The sequence below is a fragment of the Martes martes genome (assembly GCF_963455335.1).
Source record: "Martes martes genome assembly, chromosome: 12".
NCBI classification, from domain to species: Eukaryota; Metazoa; Chordata; class Mammalia; order Carnivora; family Mustelidae; genus Martes; species Martes martes.
Genome location: NC_137900.1, coordinates 10,665,408 through 10,685,937, shown reverse-complemented (window position 1 = coordinate 10,685,937; position 20,530 = coordinate 10,665,408). Strand labels below are relative to the sequence as shown.

Genomic DNA, 20,530 nt, shown 5'->3' with positions numbered 1-20,530 from the left:
TTGAGAAGGATAGTTATTAAATCTTCTTTAAATGTTTGGTAGAATTCACCTGTGAAGCCATATGGTCCTGGACTTTTGTTTCTTGGGAGTTTTAAAATTATTGATTCAATGTCATTGCTGGTAATCAGTCTGTTCAAGTTTTCTATTTCTTCCTGTTTGGACTTTGGTAGTTGATATGTTTGTAGGAATGTACCCATCTCTTCTAGGTTGTCCATTTGTTGGCATACAGTTTTTTCATTATATTCTCTTATAATTATTTGTATTTCTGTGGTGTTGTTATTTCTCCTTTCTTGTTTGTGATTTTTATTTGGATCCTTTCTATTTTTTCTTGATAAGTCTGTGTAAGGGTTTATTAACTTTACTGATTTTTTTTTTTTTTCAAAGAGCTGGTTTCATGGATCTGTTCTATTGGTTTTTGTTTTTTTGTTTGTTTTAGTTTCTATACATTTATACAATTCCTTCTGGTGGTTTTAGGTTTTGTTTATTGTCCTTTTCTAGCTCCTTTAGGTGTTAGGTTAGATTGTTTGAAAATTTTCTTGCTTCTTGAGGTAGGCCTATATTGCTATATACTTCCCTCTTAGAACTGCTTTTGCTGCATCTCACAGGTTTTGAACTATTGTGTTTTCATTTCCTTTTAAGATTTTATTCTTTTTTTTTTTTTGAAAGAGAGACAGACACAGTGAGAAAGGGAACAGAGGCAGGGGGAGTGGGAGAGGGAGAAGCCAGGGGAGTGGGAGAGGGAGAAGCAGGCCTCCCATTGAGCAGGAGGGCCTATGTGGGGGTCGATCCCAGGACCCTGGGATCATGACCTGAGCTGAAGGCAGAGGTTTAAAACTGAGCCACCCAGGCGCCCCTGTTTTCATTTTCATTTGTTTCCATGTACTCTTTTTATTTCTTCATTTATTTCCTGGTTGACCCACTCATTGTTTAATAGCAGGTTCTTTAACCTCCATGTATTTGTGGCCTTTTACAATTTTTTTCTTATGGTTGACTTCTAGTTTTGTAGCATTGTGGTCCGGAAAGCCAGATGGTATGGCTTAGATCTTTTTTTTTTTTTTTTTTTTTTTAGGATTTATTTATTTATTTATTTTTATTAAAAGTGAGTGTGGTGGGGGTGAGGGGGAGAGGGAGAGAGTCCCAAGCAGACTCCATGGTGAGCATGGAGCCTGAGGTAGGGCTCGATTTCCTGACCCTGAGATCACAACCTGAGCCAAAACTAGGAGTGGGTAGCTTAACCGACTATGCCACCTAGGCACCCTGACTTAGATCTTTTTTTTTTTTTTTTAAAGATTTTATTTATTTATTTCACAGAGATCACAAGTAGGCAGAGAGGCAGGCAGAGAGAGGGGGGAAGCAGGCTCCCTGCTGAACAGAGAGACTGATGTGGGGCTCGATCTCAGGACCCTGAGATCATGACCTGAGCCGAAGGCAGAGGCTTAACCCACTGAGCCACCCAGGTGCCCCCCTGACTTAGATCTTTTTAAATTTGTTGAGGTGTGTTTTCTGGCCTAATATGTGATCCACTCTGGAGAATGTTCAAGGTGTACTTGAGGTGTTTGAGGTGTGCTTTGCTGTTTTACAATGGACTGTTCCGAATATGGCTATTAAATCCTTCTGATCCAGTATATCATTCAAGTCTGTTGTTTCCTTGTTGATTTTCTGGTTAGATGATCTGTCCATTCATATAAGTGGGGGGTTTTAAAGTCCTCTATTTAGACTGTATTATTATAATTAGTTTCTTGATGTTGGTCATTAACTGTTTCGTGTATTTAGGTGCTCCTGTGTTGGGTGCATAGATACTTAGAGTTGTTATATCTTCCTGTTGGATTGTTCCCTTTATGATTATATAGTGTCCTTCTTTGTCTCTTTTTAGTTTGCTTTAAAGTCTGCTTTGTCTGATATAAGTACTGCTAGTCTAGTTTTCCTTCACCATCCATTTGTATGATAAATGTCTCCATTCTCCTCACTTTCAATCTGTAGGTGTCTTTAGGTCTAAAAAGAGTCTCTTCAAGGCAGTGTATAGATGGATGGGTCTTGGTTTTTTGTTTGTTTGTTTTGTTTTGTTTGTTTTTGTTTTTCCTTAATTAAAAAAAAATACTCTCTACACTCAGCATGGGGCTCAAACTCACAGCCCCCAGGTCAAGAGTGGCACATTCTACTGATTGAGCCCCTGGGAGTTCTTGGGTCTTGTTTTTTAGTCCATTTTGTCACCCTATGTCTTGATTGGAGCATTTTTTTCCCTATTATGTTCAGTTAGCCACCGTATAGTGCATCATTAGTCTTTGATGTGGTGTTCAACAATTCATCATTTATGCATAACACCCAGTGCTCATCACAACACATGCCCTTCTTAATAATGTCACCCTGCTACCCCTTTACCACACCTCCCTCCCCTCTGAAATGCTCAGTTTGTTTCCCGGGGTCCGTAGTCTCTCATGGTTCATCTCCCTCTCTGATTTCTCCCCCTTCTGATTGGAGCATTAGTCCCTTACCAGTCAAAGTAATTATTGGTAAATGTGTATTTATTGCCATTTTATTGTTTTGCAGTTGTTATGGAAGATTATCTCTTTTTCATGGTTTGCTGGTCTTCTTAAGTGACATATTTGGATTTCTTTCCCTTTGTTCCTTGTGATTATCATTAAATTTGTATATAACATCTTCTATAATTTGTATATAACATCATTCAGTAGTCTGTATTAAGTTGATGGTCGCTTAAGTTTGAGCCCATTCTTTATTCCTTTCCTCCCGACATTTTAGGTAAATGCTATCATATTTTAGAACCTTTTATTTTTTGTGTTCCTTGACTGATTTTTTTTTTTAACAGAAATACTCACTTTTATTGCTTTTGTGTTTCTTATCTTCATACTTTCAATTTGGCCTTTCCACTCAAGGAATCCCCTTTAATATTTCTTGCTGGGCTGGTTTAGTGGTCATGAACTCCTTTAGTTTTTGTTTGGGATGCTCTTTCTCTCTCATGTTCTGAATGATGGCCTTACTATATAGAATATTCTTGGCTGCAGATTTTTCCCATTGAGCACTTTGAATATATCATGCCAGTCACTTCTGTCTTGGAAAGTTTCTGCTGAAAAATCATCAGATAGCCTTTTAGGGTTTCCCTTATATGTAATGGTTTACTTTTGTCTGGCTGCTTTAAAAATTTTTTTCTTTATCACTATATTTTGCCATTTTCATTATAATGTGTCTTGGTGTGGATTTGCTTTTATACATTTTGTTGGGAGGGTGTTCTCTGTGCCTCCTGGATCTGGATATCTGTTTCCTTCCCCATACTAGAGAAGTTTTCAAGTACTACCTCCTCAAATTTCTCACCACCTTTTCTCTTACTTTTCTGGTATTCCTATGATACAAACATTTCTATGTTTGATGGAGTCAGACTTCCCTATGTGTATTTTTGTTTCACATAATTCTTTTTTCTCTCTTCTATTCAGCTTGATTACTTTCTATTAGTCTGTCTCCTAGGATATTAATTTGTTCCTCTGCTTCTTCCAGCCTGCTGTTTATTTCATCATGTGTGTTTCTCATTTAGTTAATTGAACCCTTTATCTCTGCTTCATTATTCCTTATCTCTGTGTCAATGGTCTCACTGTTATCTTCTATTTTTTTTCAAGTCTAGTGAGTATCCTTATGATCACTGCTTTAAATTCTCCATCAGGCATGTGACTTATATCTATTTTGCCTAGATCTCTGGCTCTGCCATTGTCCTGTTCTTTCATTTGAGGCAAATTCTTCTGTCTTCTCATTTTGCCTGTTTCTGTGTGTTTGGAAAGTCCTCTACATCTCCCATTCTTGAGGGTGATGGCCTTATGAAGAAGAGATCCTCTAGTGCTTTGCCACGTAGTGTCCCCTGTTCCCCAGGGCCCTGTTACCAGGGTGCTTCCAGGACTGTCTCTAATGTATGCTGCCTCAGCTCCGCTCTTGTGTCCCAGCTGCTTTATCCTTCAGGCCAGTCATCTGCAGAGGTTCTTTTTGCCTGTTGTGGGCAGTGTTTTTTCCCCTGGCCTGACTGTGGCACATTTTAACTAGGTGTGCTCTTTTTGTAAAATGAGACCTACCACTACTGCTGCTGGAACCAAGGCCTTGCAGAAGTCTCTGATCAAGAGATGTCCAGTGAGTGGAGGTTTGGGGCTCATCTTCTGGGGGAGGGGGTCCCCTCCATGCTGGGACTGAGGCAAGTGTGACTAGCATGGGTGGTTCTACTGGAGCACAGGGGGCAGGACTCAGTGTAATCAAATTAGGTAGTGAGTGTTGGTGCTGTGTTGGTTCCTGCTGGTGGTCCTATGCTGATGCTGAGGGGTAGGGGAGTGAAATGGCACCGGCCAGTTCATTCTCTGAGATGAGTGACTAGCCTCTGCACTATGTGCCCCTGGTGTTCTTCAGATCACTGTTTCCATGCTGTATGCCCATGGGTTGATGGCTTGCCTTCTCTTCAAGAACTGTACTGTTCTTGAAGAGAAGGCAAGCCATCAACCCATGGGCATACAGCATGGACTGTATCTCAGCTAAGCCCACTGACCTTTAAACTCCAATCTTAAACCCCTTTGGTTACAAGAACTCAAGAAACTCTGGCCCTCTCACTTTCCAGGCCTGCTTCTATGGGGATTCATTTTCCTTGTGTGCTAGTCTGTCTCTCACCTTTCTCTGCAACCACAGCTTCCTCCTACCACAGCAGCCATGATCTCTTTCTTTCCCAAGCCATATTTCCGTACTTCCTTCTTTGATGTGGCCTCTATCTTTACTTGTGGAGTTTGTTTTGCCAGTCTTTAGATAGATTTCTGGTGTATTTAGGATGAAATGATAGTTATCTAGTTGTATTTGTAGGACAAAATGAGCCTATGGTCCTACTCTGCTGTCATCTTCTAGAAGCTACCAAGGTTTGTTTAACTTTATAATAAACTGAAATTTTTTGTCCAGAGTGGCTGTACCATTTTGCATTCCTACCAGCAAAATATGAGAGTTAGCATTACTTCACAGTCTCACCAGCACTCATCATTGTCAATTAAGAAAAATTTAGCCATTTTAATATATGTGTAGTCGAGTGTCCCTGCAACTTTAATTTGCCTTTTCCTAATGACTGATGTTGTTGAATGTCTTGTGCTTATTTGCCATCTCCATATTTGCTTTGAAATGTCTATTTAAATCTTTTGACCATTTCTTTTTTAGTTTTTGTTTGTAAAGTCTTTTTCAGTTTTAAGATACTTTTTGGGGGGGGGATAAGTTTAGATTTACAGAAAATTTGCAAAGGTAGAACGAAGTTTCTGTATACTTTTGACCCAGTTTCTCTGAATATAAACATCCGACACAACTGTGGTTCATTTGCATAAATTAAGAGATTAACCTTCATACAATGCTGTTAATTAAATTCCAAACTTTATTCAGATTTCACCAGTTTTTCTAATGTCCTCCTCTCTCCACCCCCAACTCTAGGATCAGTTCTGGGATATGGAGAGTGAAAATATTATGCCTTCATGTTATAAATCTCTTGGGTATTTTCACCTTCTTGGAGAACTTGTGCCTAGAGCATCTGACCTCTAATCTTGAGTAGTTTTTAGATTTCCTCCATTGTCATCATCTTGGGATTTCCCTTAACCTCCAACCTGGGGATTCTTTTCACTTCTGTTTTGGGTTGCATCTCTCATTTTCTGGATCCTATGTCTTTTTCATGACTTTCTCTTTCTTGGTTTATGCTCTAATTTTGGCAAAATGGATAAAGGGCAGATGGAAGTTATTTTTGTACAGATTATTCTCCTTTTACATACAAGTATTTTTTCAGGGTGCAGTCATTACTTTTTTTAATCAACTTGCCTAGGGCAGAGTACCCAGTTATTTAATTAGCACTGATGTAGGTATTGCTGAAAATTAATTTGTGGATGTGGTTAAGGGTCCATACTTAGTTGACTTTAAGATCTCCCTTGACAGTATGGGTAAGCCTCATCCAGTCAAGTGATGGCCTTTGAAGAAAAACTAGTATGTTCTAGAAAAGAAGAAATTCTGGGGGCACCTGGGTGGCTCAGTGGCTTAAGCCTCTGTCTTCGGCTCAGGTCATGGTCTCAGGGTCCTGGGATCGAGCCCCACATTGTGCTCTCTGCTCAGCAGGGAGCCTGCTTCCCCCTCTCTCTGCCTGCCTCTCTGCCTACTTGTGATCTCTCTCTGTCAAATAAATAAATAAAATCTTGAAGAAAAAAAAAAAAGAAATTCTGCCTCACAGCTCTTCTATCAACTCATGCCTTAGCATCGAGCCTGCTAACCTGCCATTTGAATTTCAGACTGGCCTTTTCCTGCAATTATGTGAGCCAATTTCTTAAATCTATTAGCTATGTCTATGTCTCTCCTATTTCTCTGGAGAATCCTAAGTTAAAACAAAGGGTATAGATTTAGAGATTAGAAAAAAAAATTTTCTCAGAATTTGAAGGCTTCATTAGTTTTTGGCTTCTAGAGGTGCTGTTGAGAACTTTGATTGAATTCTGACTCTTGAGCTTTATGTCAAATTAACTTTAATTTCTGAAGGCCTATGGAATCTTGTGATCATCCCCGGTGGCTTGAAAGTACATGGTTAGGTTCATTTTTGTCAATTTTTCTGGACACTTGGAGGCCCCTTTAATCTGGAAATGCATGTTTTTTTTTAGTTGTGGGCTGTTTTCTTATGTTATTTGTTTGAAGGTTTCTTTACCTCCATGGTCTCTGTTTTCTCTCTGTGGAAGTCCATTGGTTATATGATCTGGTGGAACTGTGTTCCATTTTATTTTTACTCCTTTTTAAAATCATTTGGGTATTTCCTCAACCTTATCTTGCAATCACTTTCTTAGTTTCTGACTTCTGCCAACACGCTTTTAATTTCCTCATTTTCTTTTACGCTTTCTAAATGTTCATTTTTGTAGTATCTGATCTTATTTCACAGATGCCATATAATTTGATTTCTGTAAAGATGTAATGCTAATTTTTCTTTTGAAGTTTTTTTTTTTTTTTTTTTTTTTTAAGATTCTGTTTTCATGTAATCTCTACACCCAACATGGGGCCCAAACCCACAGCTCTGAGATCAAGTCACGTGCTCCACTAACTGAGTCAGCCCAGGCACCCCTAAGTTTGCTTCCCGTAGTCCCTGTTTCCCTTAGGCCCCAGTTTCCTGCTGGTGTATTTCAGTCTCAGAGAATTTCCTGAGATGTTTTGTGATCCTTCAGTTGGCTGCTCATTAAGAGTGGGGACTAAATGCTATGAGCACTGGTGGTGAGGGAAGGCTTGCAGCTCAAATTCACTGTAGAGTGCCATGGCTGAGTCAATTGCTGGGGAGTCTCCAATGTTACTATCTTTAAACTTTCTCCCTTCATAAGGTAACTATATTTTAGTGGTCCAAAAGAGAACAGTTTTAAATATAAAAGAATGTACTTTTTTGCCTGAGTGTTGGATATAAACTCAGACTATCCTAGGTGAATTAGAGGATGGGTAATCTATATCCTGATGGTAATATTTCTATTGGAAAATCCCATATCTGGTATAGACGCCAGAAGTCAAATTTCTGCATCTTGGAGCTGTGTGAAGGAAGGTCTGGAGGGTCTCCTCATTCATTATAGTCTTAAATTGGAATCTACCCAAATGCCAATCAGCAGTAGAGCAGAAAATCATGGAATATTCATATAATGGAATACTACTCAACAGTGAAAAAGAATGAGCAGCTTCTTCTTCTTCCTTTTTCTTTTAAAAGAATGAGCTTCTACTATACACAACAAAACGAGTCTTACATAACATTGAAAAATAAAAACAAAAAGCCAGATAAAGAGTATGTACTACAGGATTCCATTTATATGAAGTACTAGAACTGGGAAAACTAATGCATGATAATAGAGATCAGAGTAAGTTACTTTCTGGGCATTGATGGAGAGGCATCAATCCCACCAGGAGAGGGCACATGAAAGAGTCTGTAGGTTAGATAAATGGGTAGATTTAAAATTGGAGAGGGGAAAAGTGGGATTCCAGCTGGGTAAACCCCTGTAGTCAGAGTATGTGCTTGCACCTAGGAATACTAAGGAAAGAGAAACAAAGAATCCTATTTCATTAGAATTCCCGGTTGAAATCCCAACCCAGGATAGATTGCCAGCACCAACTCTGCATGCAAAATTACTTCTTACACTGAGTAACCACAGTTCTGGGTCACATTTATGAAAGTTAATACCATGTTTGCTTTTAAGAACCGGCTTGCTTGAACTTGAGCATCTTAATCATCAGGAATGTCTTTCTGCGGTCTTGGTCATATTACTTTCTAATGACTTTTTTTTTTTTCCTGATTATATGATTAGGCAGCGTTTTAAGCCTTTGCTGTTTGAGACACTAATGAAATTGTGTAGATTTGAGCAATAATTGCTTAAAATATTCACTGCCCCTTTCTGCTGAGTCAGTTCCTTGGTGAGAAGTTGCCACTCCTGACATCTATCCTGTCACTGTCATTTGCTTTGGCTTGTACCATGTGAGCAGAAGTTCTGTAAGCCACACCTAAAGTGGGAGCTTTAAGAGTTCCTATTGCCAGTTTCACTACTAGTTCCCCACCCACCCCCAATAAATAAAGGGTGTGTCCTAGATAGGATCTGCTCTTGATGCCTATGCAGAGATCTTGGGATTGTTTGTTACCACAGTGTAACAGAGTGAGCACTGACTAACACACCAGGATATTTGGAAAGTCTCAAGAACAAGTTGAGTACAATCTGCTATGGTGTCTTCTAAGGACCCAGAGAATTTTCTCTCCATTGATCATGAGTCAGTTTATGTAGGATTCCCGAACATCTTAAAAATGGAGGAGTATCAAGCTTATCTTGTGAATTAATACAAGAAATATAAAGACCATAAACCACTGAATTAATGTACTACCACAACTGAGAACAAAATATTTTATTTCTCTCAATAAAACTATAGTTTACAATAGTATTTACTAAATAAATTATATAATTTCTCTTTTACAAGCAATAAACTAAATCACAAATATTTCAAAGACAACGTATGTACACGACATAAGGCCTTTTATAAATAGCTTTGCTTTTCTCATTTCACTAGTAAACAGTGAAAAAATCTTTATAGAAGCTAGTTTTCTATAAAGTATATGCAGACCTATTACACTGATCTTTATATGAAACCAAGTTAACCTTTTAAAGACATGGCTATGATTATAATTTGCAAAAAAGAGCAGAATTTAGACTTTATTTACCATTTTGCATGGATGGATTTTTAAAAAATAAGCAGATTACATGTGTTGCTTATGTATAATCATTGGATGCATGCAAAACGAAAATATGCAAGTGTCAATAGGAAAATAGCACTTCCAAGTCCCAAATGGTGATTGGCAATGAAAGCAGCTGAAATCGAGCTCATGCAGTTCTTCACAGTTGAGCAAGCGACAGCAAATGATAGAATAGTGTGGTATTTTTCACATCACATCTGCTGGTCAGCCTACGGACCAAGGCTCCCCTGACACCTTGCAAATTCCTAAATCCGGGTGATTATTACTCCGTGTGCAGCGGGGGTCAGCCAAGTTCCTCTGGGTAATTCCGGAGCAGAGAAACTTCTCATCCACAACTGTGTTCACGTCTCACGGTCACCGTTTTCACTTACTGGGGGGAGGGGGGTAAAAAAAAAAAAGAAAGAAAGCAGCTGTAAGACTAAGTTTGGGCATTGACTGATAACTGCTCCTCATGAATGGGAACACAAACTCATTATTTCTCCTGATGTCTTGTACCTGGGAAACGTGCATTAGGGTCAGCAATCTTCTGCGATGATGAGCATGGCATCGGCTTCTCTGGTGGACCCAGAACTTGTAATTACACCAAGGTGTATCGAGTTCCTCCTACATCACTGCACTGTGCTAGGGCTCAAAAGGAAACAGTGCCGGCTAAGGGGCACTCCTGACCTCCAAGTGCACAGGGCTGTGGGCATGCACTGTGGTCTAGCAGGCGCGAAGCCAATCAGAACCGGAACATAGTCTTGAACTCATGAATGCTGTGTTCATTTTCAAACACTGTTTTGCAACAGGGGAGTAAAAATATGTCCAGCAATTTTTTTTAAAGATTTATTTTAGAGCAGGAGAGAGTGCGAGAGCACCAGAGGGAAAGGGAGAAGGAGACAGAATCCCCAGCAAACTCTGCACAGAGCTTGGAGCCAGACGCAAGGCTCGATCCCAGGATCCTGAGATGAACCTAAGAGTTGGACGCTCACTGCAGGTGCTCAACGGCCAGTTTTTTTGTTGTTGTTTGTTTATTTATAATCTCTAGACCCAGCGTGGGGCTCGAACTCATGACCCCAAGAATCAAGAGTTGCGTGCTCTTCTGACTGAGCCAGCCAGGTGCCCCTGTCTGGCAAATATTTAACCCAAAATGGTAACCATTTAAGGTCAGAGACTGCTAATTCAACCTGTGACAGTGAAACCAAGCTACATCGGGAGAGGCAGTACCGTGTTCAGTTTTTAGAGACAGACACAGTGGGCTAAGTCCATTGATTTCCTAATCATTACAGCCCCAGGACATTAGGTGTCTTACTGAGCCTTCTTCATATCTTGTTTTATCTGTACAATGGGAGTAATAAATCCTACTTTATAGGGTAGTTGTAAGGGATAAACTTTGGGGAAATACAGTGTGTGTATCTATGTGAGTGTGGACGTGTACACACACACACCATATACATAAACTATATCATTTAGTGCCAATCCTGTGCTGGTATCCTCACAGTAGCTATTGAGAAGGTTGGAGCTGGAATCACAGAGGCTGTGGGGCCCAACGCATTCATTTGGAGGCTGAAAAAACGAATACAAAGTTTGAAACGACTATGCTAATTATTAAGAGACCATGTCAAAGATTCTATTTAAAAATGAGTATTTTGTCATGTAATTTAATGTTAATGAGAGTTGTAATTTTTATCAGTTTCCACTCTATTTATTACTAATCTAAGTCAGGAAGGTTTGCCTGCTTAAACGTACAACTTGCTCAAACCGTCCCTCAAATCCTCTTTCAGAAATAGCTTGTGTTTGGTGCCGTGAGCGGTAGCAGCGGGCGAAGCAGCCGCCACCCACGTTCTGCGGGCAGATGTCTGTGATGTGGACTTGTTCACGCTCAGGCTGATAACTTGGTCGGGTGCATATCAATCAGGGACATTAAAAAATCCACATAAAATGATACGGTCCTACTGCTACGCTTTATAAATCCTGTTGTCTTTTTCTTTTTTAACGATTTTATTTTAGAGAGCGTGTGATCACGGGGGGAGAGGGAGACCCAAGCAGACTGTCCCAAGTGCAGAGTCCCATGCGCAGTTCCATTCCATGACCCTGAGATCATGACCTGGGCTGAAACCAAGAGTTGGAGGCTTAACCGACTGCAACACCCCAGGCGCCCCTGAATCCTGCTTTCTTCTAAACAAAAACCAAACACTGGAAGGGGATAGTTCTGTTCTTGTTCTCTTGATCACAGTTGGAGGTCTGTGTCTGGGTTCTAATGTTAAACTTGGAGAAGGCCAGTACCCAGTGAGACCCATGCCTGAGATGACCCACCAGAGAAGGGCTCCAAACCCAAGACCCCATGAAAATGGCCAGGAACATGGGTATTTTGGTCTAGAAAAGGCAACTTAGAGCTATCACTATGGGAGCGAATCCCAGAGTTCCGTTTTAACCACAGGACTTTATCAATTACTGCTGATAAACTGATATCCCCAGATAACCCAGAATATTGTAGAGGCTTCCTATATATACATTACTATCTGAAAAAAGTTATATTTGGGTATTTTTCAAAATGGGTTAAATGGATAATTTAGTAAAAACAAATGAGGCTGTAAAATAAAATATACTCTCCTTATTACTAAAAATAAGGAGTCATATCCAGCTCTGGTCATAAAAAAGCCTCTCTATTCACACTTCATGTGGTTTTTGTTTTGTTTTTTTGTTTTAAACTGAGGGTGTTGTCGAAGTTTCTGTAAACTTGCACAAACACCCACTGTCACCTCCAGGGTACACGAATGTCTATGTTGGGGAGGAACTGTGAGCTCTCTGTCCGTGTTATAACGTCACCCTGGGACGACATGGTGGGCTACGTGAACGTGTCGGTTTTGTGCTAATATATAAGTGTCATAAAATGAGGTACCCTGACAGGTCTGTAAGTCTGTGTGGCATCTGAGAACACAGCATCTCCCTGCTCAGCCGCGGTAAGAAGCCTGCAGAAAGCAGTTCTATTATCCCTGTACTTAGTAGAAGACGTGCTGTAATTTTCCTTCAGATGAGAACCCTCCAGTCCTGTACAAAGCATCACTGGAGAGATCCAAGCAGCTGCTGACTTCCATCAGGACACTGCAAAGCACTGGAATGGGGTACCCATGCCACGTCCCCCCAGCTCCCCAGCACGAAGAAGGGCTGCTCATGGTATCAGGGCCCAAAACAGTAGCAACTTCTGAGGGGACCTGGCCTTGGGGCTGTAGAAACAGAAACGGGACCTGGAGCTTTGACAAGGGATCTCAGCCTGGTCTCAGACAAGGGATGACAGACAGGATGTCACCGGTGCTGTCCCCATCTGAGTGCGCCGCCCTGTCCGCAGAGAGGCCAGGGTTTCTGCCCAGAGCATGCGGTGCTTGGGGAGGATACGTGATATTTTAAATGCTGAGACCTAAAGGTACAGGTGTGACAGAGTATTCAGGGACAGACAGACCCCAATGTGGGAGAGTCTGACTTAGGGTTTTTTGACTCTGACGGTGTGAAGGAGGTATGTATTCCGCAGAAGCTCTGATTGGAATTCTGAATTGGGATCTTTCCCTGGGCTAGCGACATGTGGTAGGAGCCTCTCTCAGGATGGCAGCGAGCCACCTTCGGCTCAGCGATGCAATCATAGTACACATAAGACCCTTCTCTACCCCAGTGACCACTCGGCTTTTCGCTTGCAGTAAGCTTTCCAATGAATTACATTTCATTATAAAATAAACATGGGGGGGGTCCTGGGTGGCTCAGTGGGTTAAAGCCTCTGCCTTCGGCTCAGGTCATGATCTCAGGGTCCTGAGATCGAGCCCCGCATCAGGCTCTCTGCTCAGTGGGGAGCCTGCTCCCCCCCCACCGCCCGCCCCCCCACCTGCCTCTCTGTGTACTTGTGATCTCTGGCAAATAAATAAATACAATCTTTAAAAAAATAAAATAAACTTGATGTTAGATGATCTCGCTCAACTGTAGGCTGCGTTCAGTGTCCTGAGCCCTTCCAGGCGGGCGAGGCGAAGCCATGATGTTCTGTAGGCTGAATGTCTTTTTTTTTTTTTTTTTTTAATTATTTATTTATTTATTTGACAGAGAGAGAGATCACAAGTAGGCAGAGAGGCAGGCAGAGAGAGAGAGGAGGAAGCAGGCTTCCCGCTGAGCAGAGAGCCCAATGCAGGGCTCGATCCCAGGACCCTGAGATCATGACCTGAGCCAAAGGCAGAGGCTTTAACCCACTGAGCCACCCAGGCGCCCCTGTAGGCTGAATGTCTTAAACGCACTTTCCACTTAGGATATTTTCAACGTAGGATGGGTTTATTGGGACAGAACCCCATCATGAGCCAAGTTCTGTATTTCTGTGGCCTAATCCCACAACGTTACTTATTCCACACATGGGTGTTTATGTCTGGGAGCAGGTGAGACGGAAATGTATTTTTGTTTCCACTTAAACCCAAGGACTTAAGTTTATGATGGAAACTACGCAGTAATGCACACATGGGGTCAAAGATTGCAAAGCTTTTTCATAATTAAAATTATGTTGGGGCGCCTGGGTGGCTCAGTGGGTTAAGCCTCTGCCTTCGGCTCAGGTCATGATCTCAGGTCATGATCTCAGGGTCCTGAAATTGAGTCCCGCATCAGGCTCTCTGCTCAGCAGGGAGCCTGCTTCCTCCTCTCTCTCTGCCTGCCTCTCTGCCTACTTGTGATCTTTGTCAAATAAATTAAAAAAAATTATGTAAAGCATGAACACAGAGAAAGAAAGGCAAACAGCGAATCACAAGCAGTCTGTGTCCTAATGAACCAAGAAGCCCTTTCTGAGGCTGGACTGCACTGTGGGGGGAGGCCTGAGATCCCGGGGGGACCCTACAAGTGGAGCCTCCAGTGTGGGCTTCCCAGAGCCATGTGTAGAGGGCATCAAAGAAGAGACCCTGCATTTCTGAGGTCCCTTTTCTAGGCTGGTTTCCAAGCCTTACATTTTATTTTTTTCCTGCCAACTTTTTGCCTGAGAAATGTACACACCTATACCCTTAAGCTGTTTATTTTTTGAAATTTTGATTTATTTTTTTTTTAATGAAGGACAGTTGACACACAATGTTAGATTAGTTTCAGGTATCAAACCTAGTGATCGGACTCGTCTCTATGTTACACTCTGCTCCCATCTGTCCCCACGCAACGCTGGTTACTGTATTCTCTGTGCTGTACCTTCTGCTCCCATGCCCTGCTCATTCGTACCTGGAAGTCTCTGTTTCCCGCTCCCCTTCGCTCATTCTGCCTAGTCCCCCCCCATCCTCCCCTCTGGCAACCATCAGTCTGCTCTCTGTATTTATGAGTCTATTTCTGCTTTTTGTTTTTCAGATTGCATATACCAGTGAAATCATATATTTGTCTCTGACTTCATTTAGCATAATACCCTTCAGCTCCATCCATGTTGTGGCAAAGGGCAAGATGTCATTTTTTTTTTTTTTGGTCTGAGTAATAATCCACGGTGTATATATATCCCATCTTCTTTATTTTTTAAAGATTTTTAATTTGACAGAGATCACAAGTAGGCAGAGAAGCAGGTGGCAGGGGGGCGGGAAGCAGGCTCCCTGCTGAGCAGAGAGCCAGACGTGGGGCTCGATCCCAGGACCCTGAGACCATGACCTGAGCCGAAGGCAGAGGCTTAACTGACTGAGCCACCCAGATGCCCCTATATCTCATTTGCTTTATCCATTCATCATCCATGGACACTTGGGCTGCCTCCCCATCTTGGCTCTTGTAAATAATGCTGCAATACAGGGGCGCATGTATCTTTTAGAATTCATGTTTTTGTTTTCCTTGGGTACGTGCCCGACAGTGGAATTACTGGATCATATGGTATTTCTATTATTAACTTTGTGAGAAACCTCCTTAGTGTTTTCCATAGTGGCTGCAACCGTTGGCATTCCCAGCAGCCGTGCACAAGGGTTCCTTTTCCTCCATGTCCTCGCCAACACTTATTTCTTGACTTTTTGATTCCAGCCATTCTGACGAGTGTGAAGTGATACCTTGCTTTGGTTTTGATGGGCATCTCCTTGATCGTGAGTGATGCTGGACCTCTTTTCGTGTGTCTGTAGGCACTGGTATGCCTTCTTTGGAAAAATGTCTATTCAGATTTTATTTCTATTTTTTTAATATTAGAGAGAGTATGAGTGCACAAGAGCGAGCTTGAGGGGAGGGGCGGGGGAGAGTGAGAGGGAGAAGCAGACTCCCTGCTTAGCAGGGAGCCTGATGCAGGGCTCGATCCCAGGACCCTCAGATCATGACCTGAGCTGAAGGCAGAGGCTTAACTGACTGAGCCACCCAGGCACCTTCAGATTTTCTTATTCTTAAAAAAGATTTTATTTATTTGTTTGAGTGAGCAAGAGTGGCGGGGGTGGGGGGGGTGGTGGTCTTGGGGAGCAGGAGAGGAAGCAGCAGATTCCCTGTTGAGCAGAAGTCTGACCTGGGGGTTAATGCCAGGACCCCAGGATCATGACTTGAGCCAAAGGCAGATGCTTAACCAACTGAGCCACTCAGGTGCCCCAGATTTTATTTTTTTAATCAGACTGTGCGTGTGAGTGTACTGAATTGTATAAATTCTTTAAGTATTTTGGATAGTAACCCTTTATGGGATGTATCGATGGCGACCATCTTACCTTGTTCAGTGGGTTGTTGCCTTTTTCATTTTGTCGATGGTTTGCTGCGCAGAAGCCTTTCATTTTGGCGCAGTCCCAGTAGTTAATTTTGGCTTTTTTTCCCCTTGACTGAGGAGACCCCACCTAGAAAAAACTTTCTATAGCCAATGTCAAAGAAATGACTGCCTTTGCTTTCTTTTAGGGATTTAATGGTTTTACATCTCGCATTTTGGGTTTTAATCCACTTAATTTTTTGTGTATGGTGTGAGAAAGTGGTCCAGGCTCATTCTTTGGCTGTAGCTGTCCAGTTTTCCCAGCACCAATGATCAGAGAGACTGTCCTTCCCCCACTGTATATTTTTGCCTCCTCTGTCATAGAGGAATGGACCATCAGTGTGTGACTTTGTTTACGGACTCTCTTCCATTGATCTGTGCGTCTGTTTCTGTGACCATACTATACTGTTTTCGTTCCCATAGCTTTGCAATAGATCCTCAAATATGGGATTGTGATACCTCCAGTTTTCTTCTTCCTTACGATTATTTTGGGTGTTTTAGGGTCTTTGGTGCTTCCGTTACAAATTTTAGTATTACTTGTCCTAGCGCTGTGAAAAATGCCGTTGGTGTTTTGATAGGGATCGAACTGAACTTGTACGTCGCTTTGGACAGTACGAACATTTTAACAATATTAATTCTTCCAGTCCATGAGCGTGGACTCTATTTTCATTTGTACCATCTTCAGTTTCTCTTATCAGTGTTACGTAGTTTGCAGAGTACAGGCCTTTGCCTCCTTAAACTTATTCCTAGGTATTTTATTCAGTGTGGTGCAACTGTAAATGCAGTTCTTTCCTTACCTTCTTTGTGCTCTTTTGTTATTAGTGTCTAGAAACTCAACTGATTTCTGTGTATCTTGTGTTCTATAACTTCGCTGACGTCACTTACTCTAATAGTATTTTTTTTTGTTGGTGGGGTCCTTAGGGTTTTCTATGTATAGTATCATCTGCAAATAGTGACGGTTTTATTTATTTCTTCTCTGATTGCTGGGCTACAACCTCTAGGCTGGGTTTCTTGGTTTATTCTTTTTTTCTAGTTCCTTTAAGTGTAAGGTTAGGTTTTTGTTTGTTTGGTTTTTTTTGAGATACTTTATCTTAAGAAAGGTCTGTAACAGTACAACACATTTTCCTCTTAGCAATGCTTTAGTTGTGTCCCAAAGATTCTGCACAGTTGCTTTTAGTTTGTTGTTGTTGTTGTTTTTTAATCTCCATGTATTTTTTTTCAGTTTCCTTTTTCGTATCTTTGTTGACCCACTGCTATTGAGTGGCGTGGTGTTTAGCCTCCAAGTGTTTTGTGTTTTGTCCGATTTTTTTCCTTTTGATTGATAACTAGATTCATTCCATTGTGGTTGGAGAAGATGCAGGATAGGATTTCATCTTTTTAAATTTACTGAGACTTGTTTTGTGGCCTAACATGTGATCTGTCCTGGAGAATGTTCCACGGGCATTTTACGTACATTTGAAAAGAACGTGTATTCAGTTGGTTTTGCATGGAATGTCCCATACATATTTAGGTCCATCTGGTCTAAGGTATGCGTGTGTGTGTTTTAAGATTTTACTTATTTATTTGAGAGAGAGCGAGCAGGGAGCCTGACATGGGGCAGCTTGATCCCAGGACCTCAAGACCATGACCTGAGCTGAAATATAGAGTCCAAAGGTTGACTGACTGAGCCACCCAGGAGCGCCTACAGTCTTTCCTTTAAAGTCTAGTTTTTGTTTAAGTATTGCTATCCTGGCTTTCCCCCCACTTGCATCTGGTGCAACATGATTTTTTCCATCCCTTCACCTTTAGTCTGTGTCTTAAGGTCTGAAGTGAGTGTCTTTTAGGCAGAATATAGATAGGTCTTGATTTTTTTATGCATTCTGGTGTCTCATGTTTTTTGATTAAATGTAAATCCTTTAAATCCTCCAAAGTAATTACTGATAGGTATGTACTTACTGCCATTTTGTTAAGTGGCTAAACCTACATTTAAAAAACACATTTAGTCAATCAAATTTTGTAGGAGCTGGAATGTGGTGGCCAGGCGGAGCTTCACAACTGTCAGACTGGCCAATATGAACAGCACTAAAAGGTCCATGAGGTCTCCATGTCCCATGAGCCCTTGGGGTGATGTCCTTTTTTGTTTTTTCTTTTTTCATTTAATTTTTCTTTTCAGTGTTCCAAAATTCATTGTTTATGCACCACACCCAGTGCTCCATGCAATACGTGCCCTCCTCAATACCCACCACCAGGCTCACCCAAAACTCCATCCCCCCTCTAAAACCCTCAGTTTGTTTCTCAGAGTCAACAGTCTCTCATGGTTCGTCTCCCCCTCCAGTTTCGCCCAACTCCCTTCTCCTCTCCATCTCCCCAGGTCCTCCGTGCTATTCCTTATGCTCCACAAGTAAGCAAAACCATATGATAACTGACTCTCTCTGCTTGACTTATTTCACTCAGCATAATCTCCTCAAGTCCCGTCCATGTTGATACAAAAGTTGGGTATTCATCCTTTCTGATGGAGGTGTAATATTCCATAGTGTATATGGACCACATCTTTATCCATTCATCCTTTGAAGGGCATCTTGGTTCTTTCCACAGTTTGGTGACTGTGGCCATTGCTGCTATGAACATGGGGTGCGTATGGCCCTTCTTTTCACTGCATCTGTATCTTTGGGGTAAATACCCAGTAGTGCAATTGCAGGGTCATAGGGAAGCTCTATTTTTAATTTCTTTTTTTTTTTTTTTTAATTTATTTATTTGTTAGAGAGAGCGAGCACAGGCAGACAGAGTGGTAGGCAGAGGCAGAGGGAGAAGCAGGCTCCCCGCGGAGCAAGGAGCCCGATGTGGGACTCGATCCCAGGACGCTGGGATCATGACCTGAGCCGAAGGCAGCCGCCTAACCAACTGAGCCACCCAGGCATCCCTCTATTTTTAATTTCTTAAGGAATCTCCACACTGTTTTCCAAAGTGGCTGCACCAACTTGTATTCCCACCAACAGTACAAGAGGGTTCCCCTTTCTCCACATCCTCTCCAGCGCTTGTTGTTTACTGTCTTGTTGATTTCGGCCATTCTAACTGGCGTGAGGTGGTATCTCAATGTGGTTTTGATTTGAATCTCCCTGATGGCTAGTGATGATGAACATTCTTTCATGTGTCTGTTAGCCATTTCTATGTCTTCTTTGGAGAAGTGTCTGTTCATGTCTTTTGCCCATTTTTTGATGTGATTATCTGTTGTGTGTGTTGAGTTTGAGAAGTTCTTTATAGATCTTGGGTATCAGCCCTTTGTCTGTAGTGTCATTTGCAAATATCTTCTCCCATTCCGTGGTTGCCTCTTTGTTTTGTTGACTGTTTCCTTTGCTGTGCAGAAGATTTTGATCTTGATGAAGTCCCAAAAGTTCATTTTCGCTTTTGCTTCCTTTGCCTTTGGAGACATATCTTGAAAGAAGCTGCTGTGGCCAATGTCGAAGAGGTTACTGCCTATGTTCTTCTCTAGGATTTTGATAGATTCCTGCCTCACATTGAAGTCTTTTATCCATTTCGAGTTTATCTTTGTGTATGGTGTAAGAGAATGGTTGAGTTTCATTCTTCTACATGTAGCTGTCCAATTTGGGGTGATGTTCCTTTTTAACTGTACCTACTTTAGGTATAGGCCAATGGCTCTGTGGTTTTCCTGTATGGGGTCCAAAGGCATCCTCATTTTGGTTTCAGAATGAAATGCTTTTTAAAAAAGATTTTATTTTTTTGAGAGAGAGATTGAGAGTGCACAGAGGGAGAGGGAGAAGCAAACTCTACCTGAGCGGGTAACCCTATGCAGGACTCCATCCCAGGACCCTGAGATCATGACCTGAGCCGAAGGCAGACACCAAAGAGACTGAGCCACCCACGCGCCCCTCAGACTGAAATTCTCATCTAATATACACATGAGGAAAGCACTGATTTTTTGTTGTTTCTTTCCAGGCTAACATAGATAATAATCCCCACTTCCCTTTTTCTGCATCAAGGCCCCATTTCCATTAGCAATTTTGAATTCTGTTTACCTCAGCTCTGCCCTGTGGCCTTTCTAGTAACTGTTCTCACTCTTCTGGCTGACGTTCCCTCTCCAGCCAGGAGGGCACAGCACCCAGTCCTGCCTCACCGCGCTCACTGCAGCCCACACACACAGCATCAGCACAGACAGGCCCGCAGCGGCTTCACAACGCCTCATACCAACCTCATCGCCCTGGCTCTGGAGTCCCTTCCACCTCTCAATCTGGGTTCTCCAGGTGGACTTCTCAGAACTCCCTCAACTTCAAACACAAAACAGCCCCCAGTGGACTCTGCGAACTTTTGAGTCTTTTTTCTTCTTTTAGTTTAGGCTCTACAATTGCGTTTTAGTGTATTTCCTCCTACCCCAAGTTGGGGGTTACTCCCCAAAGCAGGATCACTAGAAGACAGATGGGAGGGGGGATTTCTCTTAGTCCTGTAGCTGCAGGGATACAAAATCTCACTGTTTTCTTGGAGGTGAAATGATGGCTCGGGCTCGTGCTACAGAAATGTGGACGTGGCACGTGAACGGGTCCAGTCACACACCGCCAACGCATCTCATAGACGGAAGGAACCTTAGAGAAGCTAGGGGCCACACTGCCTACCTTGACACTTTAAAAAAAAAATTTTAGGCT

The 20,530-nt window shown here is 42.0% G+C and overlaps 1 protein-coding gene and 1 long non-coding RNA gene across 2 annotated transcripts in view; one reads left to right on the top strand and one right to left on the bottom strand.

The window, feature by feature from the left end:
* LOC308353024 overlaps positions 1–20,530 on the top strand; it is a 78,384-nt gene that overhangs the window by 40,367 nt on the left and 17,487 nt on the right. The gene's annotated exons all lie outside the window — the stretch shown is intronic.
* The window catches only part of PIP5K1B (phosphatidylinositol-4-phosphate 5-kinase type 1 beta), a 287,921-nt gene continuing 276,260 nt past the window's right edge, over positions 8,870–20,530 (bottom strand). Inside the window, exon 15 of the mRNA XM_080819587.1 lies at positions 8,870–9,608. Within this exon, the coding sequence (XP_080675713.1) occupies positions 9,606–9,608 (3 nt within the window). The 3' untranslated portion in view covers positions 8,870–9,605. The remainder of the gene's footprint in view (positions 9,609–20,530) is intronic.